Source organism: Cydia pomonella, chromosome 12 (genome assembly GCF_033807575.1).
Source record: "Cydia pomonella isolate Wapato2018A chromosome 12, ilCydPomo1, whole genome shotgun sequence".
Lineage (NCBI taxonomy): Eukaryota > Metazoa > Arthropoda > Insecta > Lepidoptera > Tortricidae > Cydia > Cydia pomonella.
Window position 1 is genome coordinate 14,176,341 of NC_084714.1, and position 13,431 is coordinate 14,189,771.

At 37.8% G+C, this 13,431-nt stretch overlaps 1 protein-coding gene across 1 annotated transcript in view; it reads right to left on the minus strand.

Annotated features, from left to right (window-relative positions):
- Positions 1-13,431, minus strand: part of LOC133523668 (uncharacterized) — a 45,355-nt gene that overhangs the window by 23,638 nt on the left and 8,286 nt on the right. Inside the window, exon 2 of the mRNA XM_061859347.1 lies at positions 11,427-13,104. Within this exon, the coding sequence (XP_061715331.1) occupies positions 11,427-13,104 (1,678 nt within the window). The remainder of the gene's footprint in view (positions 1-11,426; positions 13,105-13,431) is intronic.

The window sequence follows — 13,431 nt, forward strand, 5'->3', positions numbered from 1 at the left end:
TACGGATATTTATGTCTACATATATATAGGAGTGTGTGTGTGTGTGTGTGTATGTAATTACATAATTTTAATTAGTTATATAATAAGTTGATTAAGATACCATGGGTAGAAACGCTCATTTATACCATAGCAAGTTACCGATACAATGCATTCTACTGATTACCCCGCCTAGTAGCTGATACAACCTTTATTATTTTAGATTTGAATAAGTGTTTGGATCCGAGAAACAAATCTTACTATTGTAAATTTTTGAGATGCGTGCAAAGACAGAGTTTTTACCATATTTGGTAGAATGGTAAGGTATGTTTAATAATGTTGTATGTCTTGTGCGACGTAAGGGTGTTCGTAGGGAAATGAAGTTAAGAATTTCAGAACAATCCAAACGTCCACGAATGATATCAAAAAGTAACCCCATATCCAGCAGGAGACGTCGATCCTCCAGCGAAAGTAAACCATAAGCTTTACATTTCTCCTTATACGAAGTATGCATAGCAATTTTCATACATTTGTACTTCATATGTTTAACAAACTTTCTTTGTATGCGTTCAATGCGATCTTTATATATAGAGTAACATGGAGACCAAATAGGACTGGCATATTCAAGTATACTGCGAACATAAGCATTAAATACAACTTGCAACGTAAGTGGAGATCTAAAAGGACTACATATGCGGATAACAAAGCCAAGATTACGGTAAGCTTTAGTCACAATTGTGTCTATGTGGCTTGAAAATAACATTTTGCTATCGAAGTAAACTCCTAAATCGCGAACTAAATACACCCTTTCTATTTGTACATTATTAAAATGATATGAGAATTCGATAGGGTTTTTTTTTTTCTGGTAAAACTTATTGTTTGGCATTTCTCGATACTAATATTTATTCTATTTGCAGTGTAATAATCCAATAGGCTATACAAGTCGTTTTGTAAAAGTTTGCAATCATCGACTGACCGCACGCGTAGGAAAATCTTTTTATCATCCGCGTATAACAGATGTTTAGAGTGTTTTATTACTTGGCCTATGTCATAAATGTAGGCGTTGTAGAAAAGAGGGCCCAAGTGCGACCCTTGGGGCACCCCAGAGGGAATAGAAATATAGTTAGACCTGAATCCACCTACAACAACAGCTTGGGAACGATTACTTAGGTAAGAACTTACCCAACGAAGAAGGTCGCCGTGGATCCCTAGGTTATTTAACTTGTGGAGGAGGATGTCGTGATCTACACGATCAAATGCTTTTTCAAAATCCGTGTAGACCACGTCAACCTGGCCGCCATTTTCCATTTCGGAAAGAACGAAATTGGAGAACAGAGCAAGATTGGTAACGGTAGAACGACCACGAAGAAAACCATGCTGAGAATCGGGGATACCGCGTTTTATAACGGGGCAAATTATATCGCAGATTAACTTTTCAAAGAGTTTACTAATAGAATTAAGAATCGATATAGGTCGGTAGTTAGTGATTAAAGATTTCGACCCTTTTTTATGAACGGGAACAATTTGAGCTTGTTTCCACTTTGTAGGGAATACACACTCCTTTAGTGATCTACGAAAAAGCAATGTAATAGGTAAGGCAAGACTTTTAGCACATGATGCCAAGAATATTGATGGTATGCCATCGCAGCCGGCACCCTTATCTTTGTTTAGTGAACTTAGTAACTTTAATACGACAGGTTCAGAGACGTTGACAGAGCTAACAATTTCATCACTTGTGTATGGATTGGGGGGCCGATAGCAGTGAGTACTAGAGTTACATGGAGGTACAAATACGCTTTCAAAGAATTTGTTAAAGGCATTGCAAATATCTTGACCATCTGTTATTTCAGTGTTGCCAATTGTAAATTTATTGGGGTAGTTAGATCCACCCCTTTTAGATTTTACGTAACTCCAAAAATGTTTAGGAGAATGTTTTATTAACCTCTCAGTATTAGAGCTTATGATTGTGAGCTCGCTGTCCTGGGATTTGAATCCAGATAAATGTTTATCATGCCTATCATGACGACCAGTCTGGCCTAGTGGGTAGTGACCCTGCCTATGAAGCCGATGGTCCCGGGTTAAAATCCTGTTAAGGACATTTATTTGTGTGATGAGCACGGATATTTGTTCCTGAGTCTTGGGTGTTTTCTATGTATTTAAGTATTTATACATATTTATATATTATATATATCGTTGTCTGAGTACTCACAACACAAGCCTTCTTGAGCTTACTGTGGGGCTTAGTCAATTTGTGTAATAATGTCTTATACTTAATATCTATTTATTTATTTATTTTAGTCGGCCCGTATTATATCTGTGCTTACAATTAGACTGAGTCTTATTTCATGTGATGCTGTATATATAACAAATATCAGCCAGCAAAGAGTTTGAAGCGGGTCTCTATTGGATCCCATAAATTTTTAGTTCCGATTTTCTCAGTCCATAACGTTTTCTACCATAATTTTTATTAGTCATATTGTTAATAGTCATAAAATTAAACGACATAAATTGTAGATCCGATTTTTGCAGGTCATCATTATTGTTAGTCATAATATTTCTCGGTCATAATATTCAAAGCTCAGATTCTATATTATTACATAATGTAGAAGGTAATAAACTTGTTTATAATAATTGTCGTAAGGTCTATTTTCGCAAGGTATAATTATTTTCGCTCTGAGGGACACAAGGTAACTAACGAACCTACCTGGGGAAACATGATTTTTTGTTTTGTTTGACTTTACCTCCGTTTCCTATATTTCATGTAACTTATTAATCCATTTCGTGCCGCCAACGAGTCGACGGAGCCCCGCTTCGCGGGACTCCTATTTTCGCTCTGAGGGACACAAGGTAACTAACGAACCTACCTGGGGAAACATGATTTTTTGTTTGGCTTACTGACTTTACCTCCGTTTCCTATATTTCATGTAACTTATTAATACATTTCGTGCCGCCAACGAGTCGACGGAGCCCCGCTTCGCGGGACTCCTATTTTCGCTCTGAGGGACACAAGGTAACTAACGAACCTACCTGGGGAAACATGATTTTTTGTTTAGCTTACTAATTAAAACATGATTTTTTGTTTAGTAATTAAAAATGAATAATAACCATTAGTCCGTTAAAATGTATGCCTTAAAATATTTCTGAATAATAATGCATAGGCCTTAGAATGTTATACTAATCAATTTTATAACTTTTGCGATTATAGTATTTAATATTATAGAATGATAATGTTCGAACTATTGAACGTTATGCTTAGCAAAAATTATGACTATTGATCTTTATGTTCTTTAATTATATGGATATCAATTTCTGACTATCGAAATTCGGAACAATAAGAATATGGGAAAGAAAGGGATCCCGTTTGAAGCATCTAATCTAACTAAACCGTGTCTTTTTATGCGTATAAATATTTACTTAGAAACGTTATAACCTATTATGTATATGTGGGGCAAATATAAAATCACTTCTTTTCCAAATTGGCATTTGAGTAGTGTGTCGTGCCTTTTATCTTTATTTTTAGTACCGTTTATCTTGTCAGTTATAATCATTCATCTACCTAAACACGATATCAATAAAAATGACGAATGTGTTGCCCTTTCCAAACAATAATTGCATTTGTTCGACTTTTCGACTAGGACAGAGCAACGAGTCCAGGACCAACAAACATTATAGGTACCTAAAGAGATAATTTTGCCTTCGTTCATTATGCTTAATTTGTTTTTAATTTATATGCTTAAGATATAAAGTAGGTATACAACATAAACTACATTCATACATATAATGTATCTCATTGGATCTTTCGAAAATCTATCGGACAACAATAAATATATAACGGATGACGATCAAAGTAAGTACATATCCTATTACTTAACTTCATAAAAAGGAAAGTATTGTTTTTGAGTATATAATACGATTGCCTTAACGAATAGTCAGAGTTCAATTTATAAGATCTGTAATCAGATTAAAACACATATCGCGGATTAGCAAAGCAATATTATTGTTTAATTAAAAACATATATCTTAAGCAATTCACTTGTTGTATAGTTTATTGGATCTAACGATATATATGTGACATTTATGTTATTCATAAATTTAAATAAATCTAAAATAACGCTTGCAATCACGCAGCGCATTGAACTTACACGCTTCAGGCTTAGAACGCACTGCGATTAATTTCATGCGGTTTCAGAACCGCAAAAAGTGTAACTACGGCATGCTTCATAAGCGCACGCACATGCAAGACTGAAACCGCAAGAAATTAATCGCAGTGCGTGCTAAGCCTTAGGTAAAGTCAAGATAAGACGCCACAGATCAAATCGTTAAGAACTAATAAATAAAACCAGCATGGCATGAAATCGGAAACTAATTTTTAATGAAAAATGTACCTCCCTACTTAGTTGGTGGGGTCATAAGTTCTGTCAAAAAGGTTTTGACTGATAAAAAAGCTATAGGCTAAATAGAGCTTATTTAATGCTGAATTACTTACATTATAATTAAACTTAATTTGCTGTCTCAGTTTTGCACAATTCTACGTAATATTCAGAAAAATGTTATAAAAAATCATGCAAAAAATACGCGACCTGTTCGAGGTGATTTTGATCCATAGTTATTTATTTTTCTTGGTTACATGGTAGTCTTACATAAAATTAAAGCTGGATCTTTCTTAAAATATATAATTCATGTGTATTAGTATTGCCAACCTGCAACTGTACGTGTTTTACCAAACGTACTCGTAGGATGGCAGTCAAAAATTTGCGTATCACTGAAAAATACCCTAAGTTTGGGGGTATTAGCTGAAGACAGACTTGTCGGAAAACTAATTGCAGGTGATAAAATAACGTTCTAAAAAAGTAGGTTCATACAAATAAACGATTGTACCTATTTTATTAATGTGCTACTGATTTTTACTCCCTTTGGTAAAGTATAATTTTTCACAATCCAGCCGCGTATTTGCGTCTAACGTCAATCCCAAAGTTAACAAGTAGTAAATTAAGACGCGATCTAAATGTTCAACTAATTATATTACGTTTTGATCAGTATAAAACAAGCTTTCAATTCATGACAAACTTTTTTTAGGGTTCCGTAGTCAACTAGGAACCCTTATAGTTTCGCCATGTCCGTCTGTCTGTCTGTCTGTCCGAGGCTTTGCTCCGTGGTCGTTAGTGTTAGAAAGCTGAAATTTGGCATGGATATATAAATCAATAAACCCGACAAAGTCGTATAATAAAATCTAAAAAAAATTTTTTTTTAGGGTACCTCCCCTACACGTAAAGTGGGGTGAAATTTTTTTTTCGCTTCAATCCTAGAGTGTGAAAAAAGGTGAAAGGTCTTTCAAAACTAATACGGGTTTTCAAGAAACATTTTTTGATAAAGTGAATATATTCGGAGATAATCGCTCCGAAAGAAAAAAAAATGTCCCCCCCCCCTCTAACTTTTGAACCATAGGTCCAAAAAATATGAAAAAAATCGTGGAAGTAGAGCTTAAGAAAGACATTAAATGAAAACTATAGCAGACATGATCAGTTTAACTGTTTTTGAGTTATCGTAAAAAGTTTTCCCTTCATAGTAAAAAGAAATTTGCCTATTTGTTTAACTCGGGTGAAAGGTACCGTTTCATACCTTGGTTAACAATTTACTATACTTTAAGCTCCAGTTTAGCTTATTGTGACGGAAGAGTAACTACGGAACCCTACACTGAGCGTGGCCCGACATGCTCTTGGCCGGTTTTTTTTTAATAAAGGCTTCGTATTACATTTTATCAGTCAAAACCTTTGTGACAGAACGTATGACCCAACTAAGTAAATAATCCACAGAGATATACCTATCGGAGCTTATACATATACCTAACTAACCTAACCTTAATAATCCATCACTCGGCAGAAATTTAATACATATCAACAGCGAGCGAAATAAAATTAATTAACTTTCATTCCGTATACAAATACGTATTTTACATACGTTTAGGTACAGAAAATTATAAATTCTTTCAGGAAATGAAACTATTTTTACCGCTCCGCAAATCGCAGGTGCTCGCCGCAGGTATAACAAGTATACCTAGCCGATAGAAACTAGGTCGCAGCCCAAACTACGGCGCTAGTAAACGCCACATCGAACACAGTTCATTCATATTGACTAGGAACCCGCGAATGCTGAACTAAATTGGGACAACTGTTCGCGTGTATTGGATCTTCCTTAACTCTTCAAGTGGCTTATATGTCGTTATTGAGTCATGGGAATTTTGATTTTATTTCAATTAATCAAATTTGAAATTTAAATTACATAATCGGTCTGGAGTCGACGGCCTACCACTTCAAGGGTTAAAAATAGATATGGTTGGCCCAATGTGTGTATACAATGGTACTTTCCGCCTTTATAAATTCTGGGCCTCGCGTCACTCTGGGCAAAATATAACATAACATGATTTTATCTCACATTACACGGTACGATAACTGTACAATGCGAGATTCCCACATGTTTAATTCCGAGTTCAATTTAATTTTTAGAGACTGATAAGATAACTTTATCTTGTTATATGTATGAGATGAATTCTAAGAAGAACGACTATTAAGCCGTTGTTATGTGTTTAGTTATTCGTCAAATGGTCATTCAGCCTTCACACGGATCCTAAACGTACGCAACAAGACGACATAATAAGAGCATTGAAGTCAACGAAGTGTAATGATGATATTTTATCATCTAGTAGTAAATTAACATGCAAGGAGATGAACAAATAAAAACAGAGTGGTTTATAGCAGCGCGTTCTAACTTTTAATCTCATATCATTGATAAGCTTTAATTCATAATGCAAACTTTATTTCGCATACAGCAAGGTCGCGTTTGTGATTAAACAATCCAGCGAGATACGAGATTGCGAAAGCATGGAATCGATAAGACGGCACGCGAACCGTAGCCGGCGAGACAGCGAGAGCTCATGCTCATGATCAATTTACTAATTAAACTGGCTACATTCAGCTGGAACGTTATTAGAAATTAGGTTCGCGCCGCCGCCAAGCTACTGCATAAATAAAGCGTCATACAAATACGGAAATGCTCAGGACGATATCTTCATAACTGAACGTGAACAATTAGGTCATAGGTGTTGGTTTTTACTTTCCACGACCTGCGGTTATCATTATCGACAATGCACGCCTCTTTGATATCTCAGTACGATAACTTATACAGATACATTTATTTACGTTTATAAAAATTCACTTAACGGGCTGTTCTATGCATTCGTGTAACGTCAATTAGTTTTTGTCAAAAAAATCATTTTTGGTACGATCTTTTATCGTTGACTGTACTTGTTTACCACAGGCAACTTATTGAACTAATATTATAATACTCATCGAGACAATTCTAAAAACCCCAATCACAATTAGGTTGCGTTGTTTAATCACAGAGTTCCTATGGTCACCTCCTGTCTTCATCATCATCAGATCAGCTCGACGGTACCATAATATTGCAATGACATCCAACTTACGTATGTAGGTATGCAAATTTTCAGCTTCGTCAGAAACCGGGAAATGGGTCAAATTTAGCTTCCAAGATTTGACCCATACATTTACACCGTGGGCTGGTAAAACCCGACAGATTTTAACCACGCATTCCGGAGGTCATGAGCAGCAAAAAATTTTATACAAGTTTTGGGAAAATCCGGCAAAAAAAAATTGTTATCAGACAAAAAAAAATTTTTTTTGCTTTTTTTTCATACGACACGTTATTTCTTCTTACATCTTGGCGAAAAAAAAAATTAATTAGTTACAACGAATAATTATTTTTTTTTATTTACACTAAAAATTGCGAGTTTTTTGTAAAACTTTTATGTCTGCCAATAAATGCGGTCAAGAATACATCTTTAAAATCCGTCGGGTTTTATCAGCCCACGGTGTATACTAACAGGAGTAACAGGGCAAGTTAAATACAAGCTTTTAAAAAAATCGTAAAAGAAACGTCAACATGAGTCTTATAGGTGCAAAATGATCATTACGTCTTAAAATTATTTATTATTTTATTCTTTCGTTAGGAGTATCCTCAAATTTGGGAGTGTAATTTGGACACCACAATACCAAGTCCATATTGACCGTTTGGACAGAATTCAAAACATTTTCTTAAAATCGTTAAGTTATAGAACAGGTACTTATTTTGTAAATTCAACGTTGGCGGCGAAACCTTTTGGTGTACCTTCCCTTTTTAACCGTAGGATATACTTAGACGTTATGTTTTTGTTCAAAATTCTAAAAAATATTATAAATTGCCCTAATCTACTAAGATTAGTTACTTTGAGTTGTCCGCATCACCCCTTACGCCCTCGATCGCTGTTTCATATTAGTTTTTCGGTCAAAAACTATTCCAGGCATACCTTTTTCAGACGAGTTCCTAGTTACTATAATAAACATCAATTCGAAGTAGATTGCTTTCAAAATTCGTTGGCTAGTCTAAAAAATATAGTTAAACGTAAGTTGTTTTAGTACATAAGTACAGATATCAGTCATTTTTCTATATTATTCAAAAATTTGCATTAGCTCTATAACTATATTTATTTCAGTTAACATAATTTATAATTAATGAACCTCCAGGTCTTTTTGTTGTATTTTCCATTTGTTGTGGTACATCATCTGTATTGCATTGTTGATATGTTTATACGACTGTTTGGTTTCTAAATAAATAAATAAAAAATGGAAAAATTTAAAAGGTTATTAAATCGTCTCAGCATAAAATGCAACAACTTTTGGTGTGGCTGCCGCCCACATTCTTAGCTGCTTCTACTTATAAAGGAATACAATATTCCGAGTATTCCAACTCAAGGACACATGGTATGCCAATCACCATATCAAATGATAAGTACAATCGAATATGGAAAACAACTTTTAAAATGCCTATCCTTGGCATGAACTGTATATGTATAATATGCCAGTATTCTAATAAGTTTATATGTTAAACATTAGTCAAAGTTATGAATAGTCATATAACCAGGTATTTGCGTGTTTAGTCAAGCAACTTATTAGACAATGCAATTAGGTTAATACTTTGCAAACAGCCCCAGAGGCAATTTGCTTGCATACGTTAGTTTAACTCAAACGTATTACTTTTAAAGAACAGAGCAGTAAGCTGATGATTGATGAACTTTTAGATTGTAATGAAAAGTTAGGCTGATAGAAGCAGTTTAGATGGAAGGACTAACCGAGGCAGCAGCCGCATAGGCGCATATTGAGGCGCATGCGACGAGCGCGCGCGCCGCCCGCAACATCACTGCGCCATGTCTTGCGGTCTCTAGCCAAGCCGTGAACACTCACGCGCACTTTCAACTCTATACGCCGTATTTTGGCTAAGGTGCTGCACTAATACTCAAAAATCATCCGCAAGTGGAAGTTGCGTGTCCTTCGCTCGCTTTATTAGAATCCATCGTGAAGGAAATGATAGAGAGATCTAATTACTGAAATTCTGCATTCCTGTAAAAGTGCCATTGCCATGTCTGTTTGAAACGTAAACGTTGGTGAAGATTACGACAAAGAGAATGTTAAAAGATCTTAACGACGAGTAGCGTGCAGTTTACGAGCTGCTGTTATTGGACACCGGGGCGCCCAGGTTTGTAAACAAACACTGCTTCAGATAAGCATAAGCTTTGGCAACCACTGTCCGTCACAGAAAAACCGACGGAACCGCGATACTACTAAAGGACGAATATAGTTGGCAAACATACAGGGGTCAAAGAAATGGCAAAATTAAAATTATATAATGTACCCAAGACTCAGACGAGACTATTTTATGTACAAACAATCATATATTATATGTGTAGACGTCAGTAACATAATTTGTTGTGTCTGGTCTCAAATTGGATAAGATTTCTTTCAATGAGTTTCGGGAAATAAGTGTCTGAAACTCTGAACTGTCTGAGTTGGAGACATAATAAATATTCTTGGCGCTTTATCTTAAAATAAATTACTTTTAAGATTGTGCAAATGTTAAGTACGTAGTAAATAAATAACAATTTAATATTAAAGTGGCTCCATGCTCAGTTTTTGCTCGATTTACAACTACAAACACATGTGCATATTATCCATATTTTTCTATAAATGCCTTAAGTTCTTGCATATCAATCAGCTAATTATCTATATGTAGTATTAGTTAGTTAATAACAGATCTACTTCAATATTAAGCGAAGAGGTAATCAAACAACAACAATAACTTATCTTGGAGCGCGTTGAATATAAAAGAAGTGTAATGTGTGTAGTTAATATTTAGCGCAGCGTCCGAGACGTTGCTCAATGAATGTAATATTAAGATGGGCTCGAAGCGTTTCCTGGCAAGGCGGCGAGAATGAACCGAGCAAAAACAGAGTCTGTGTTGCGAACTTACGACTACGGAATCAATAAGAACTTTTAAGGCTTCTGCGAAGTCCCTGGGCAACTTTATCGTAAACTGAATAGCAAGTCGAAACCACGTTAAAGGCGAAATGCTTTATTATATCCGATAACAATAAAGTTTCAACGAAATCGCAAGTTTATTTTGATGTTTAGTTAACAATCACAATGTTCATATGTATGAATAAGAACAGTCAAAATTGTAAATATGTTATCACAAAGTCACAATCACAGTAAGTGCAATAGGGTGGTCTAGATAAGACAATGCATTGGAAAACGGATGTTCCAGTGCAAGATGAGAAGGGAACGATCGAATGGGAGCGCGCAGACCGACGTCGCTCGGGTAACTGCGACGCGTCGCGGCGGAGGCGGCGCCGGAGCATCTAAATCGGGATCGACTCGAACGACTCAAATACCTTGACTTCCTCAATATTACATTGAACCCACGGAGCACGAGACCGCCAAACGTACATCAATCGCCGCCTACGGAACTACTACTAACTAATGATAAAAGGATATTTACTTCCCACGATGCTGAAAACTTAACTTGAATGTAGATCTTAAAACGATAGGTACTAAAATGATCCAAAAATTATGTTGATACTTAAAATTATTTTCTATAACATATAAAACGGCCTCCATAGCCTAGTCGTTACTGTTGGTAGTAACTTTTCTATAGTAAAGCATTTATTTGTGTGATGAGCATGGATGATTATACCTTAGTTATAATAGAAATGGTTTCTATATGTATTTAAATTATTATCTGTGCCTGTTCATATATCATTCGTCTAGTATCCACAACATAAGCTTAATATAAGACAGTGTTTTATTTCGAATCCATGTTATAAGAAGATGCATTGGTGTTTTCACTATGCTAGTACTAATGACATGCAGAGCTGTCCACAATATGTAAGTCATTATCAGGAAAAAAATAGTAAAATTACCGCATTATCAGTTATCCAATTATAAGGACGATTACTAATTTAAACGGATACACAAACTTCGTGTATTGAATACAAAAAAAAATTGTTCATTTTGCCTAAACTGTTGTTAACCATTCCTATTATTTTGAAATAAAAAATCACTCACGGGGTACGGGTGAAGACAACACGGTGGGCGAGGAGTACTCCCGATGCACCGGCGAGGCGAGCGGTGACGCCAGCGGAGAACGCGGCGCGGTCTCAGGGGGAGCGCCTGCAGGCGACTCCGGCGTTGACGAGCGCCGATTGCTTTTCTCGTCCCTCCCGTCACTGTACTCTATGTGCTCGTAACCATCATCCTCGTCCAAGTTTTTATTAAGTAACTTTGGTGAATCTACTACACTATCATAAGGTTCCGGACTTTGCGGAGCGGTCGAGTCTCTTTCGTACTTTAACTTATCATCGTCTTCTTGAGGCGGCGGTGAAACCGGTAACCCAGGGCTCGGCTTAGGGGGAGCTCGTGATAAGATATCAGGAATTTTTCCATCAGTTCTATCTTCCTGTTTAAATTCTTCGCTTTCTTCGGACACTCGATTTTCTGTTAGCTCACTCGCTGTTATTTTAGCATTTTCGTGTGGCAATGGAGAGGGTGATTTCGGAGATCGAATGGGTGGTGAAGGGGGCGATGTTGGATACCTAGGAGAATAAGCCGGGGCTACTGCAGCTGGGCTTACAGACGGAGAGACCGGTGAATGGGATGATCTCTCGGCGGATCTCGAAGGCGAGTGGGACGATCTCTCAGCGGACCGCGATGACGAATCAGAAGATTGCAAACTAGGACTTCTGTCTGACGCGGAATCCTTCTCCGCGATAGCCTCATCACTGGCAGATACTGAAGTTCGCGTCGATCGAGTTTTAGGATAAACAATTTCAGATGAACCTATTTGCTGAGAACCGGTGTCAACACTTTCTTTAGAGGAGGAACTTAAATTATCACTTCTTATATCTGATCTAAAGGTGGGAGACGTTATATTATTGGATCTAGTAGATGGCGATACGGGCGCAATCATTTTCACAGGACTAGGAGATTTTACACCAGACGCACCTCTATGAACTAAACTAGAAGGGAGAGTCGTAGGACGCTCCGCTTGAGAGTCCCCAGCACATGGCGATAGCGGGGGCGAGTATACACGAGAGGGAATAACACTTCTTTCGGCAACTTCCAATGACTTTGTTTCCGGTACACCACTAGGATATTTAGCGTCCACTCGCGCACTAGGTTCATGTGTCTCGTACCGCGACGAAGGACGCGGTTTACTAAAATGAGAAGTCCAGTTTCTTTGTTTCTCTATAAGTTCTTTATTGAAGCGCCTATCAGGTTTTTCCGGTTTTGGCAAAACGCTAGGCTTGGCCGGTTTCGGTGGGGGTACGGGCTGCGTGGAGCCGTTGGCGAGGCGGTCGCCGTTGAGAGCGGGAGGCGCGCCGGGCGAAGGCGTGATGGTGCGCCGCGGCGGGCTGACAGAGCCCGCAGAGCTGGAGCGTGAGCGCGAGGGCACTGAGGGTGCTCCACCGCGCGTGCCGGCAAAACTGGCTGCGGCCGATGGCGACTTCTCTATGCGGAAGCCGCGGTTTTCTTCGCCCAGTTTCTCAAAAAGAGCTCGCGCGGTATTAAACCGCGACAGATGGCTCTCGGTCCGGACGACCGTCATCTCGGCGCCGCGCATGTCTTCCTCGTCCCTCGACGGCATTCCTTGAAATATGTGGGCAATTTTCGAAACTTTAGTGCCTGTCTGATGTCTCTTCCTGCAGTCCTCCATGCTAGCCGGATACGCCCGTTTTAATCCAATCTGAAAATAAGGAGTTGCGCGTGAGAAATCATGGAGTAAGAAGTCACAACTGGGCCGCGTTTGTATAAACCGAAACAGATAAAATTATGATAAGCGACGCGACGACGCAGCACGAGGATGCGATAGTAAGGCTAGTACAGGTGCGCGGAAGGCTTGCCGCACGACCTAGCGCGATTGCTCGCTACATAATAACTTGGGATGGCGATAGCGGCGATCTGATAACACCCCACTCTTGTTTATTGAAATGACTTCACAGTTAAACACGGTTTTGTACTCGTTTATTCAACTAAACAGATAATTGGCCGCTTCATTATTGTCATAATATTA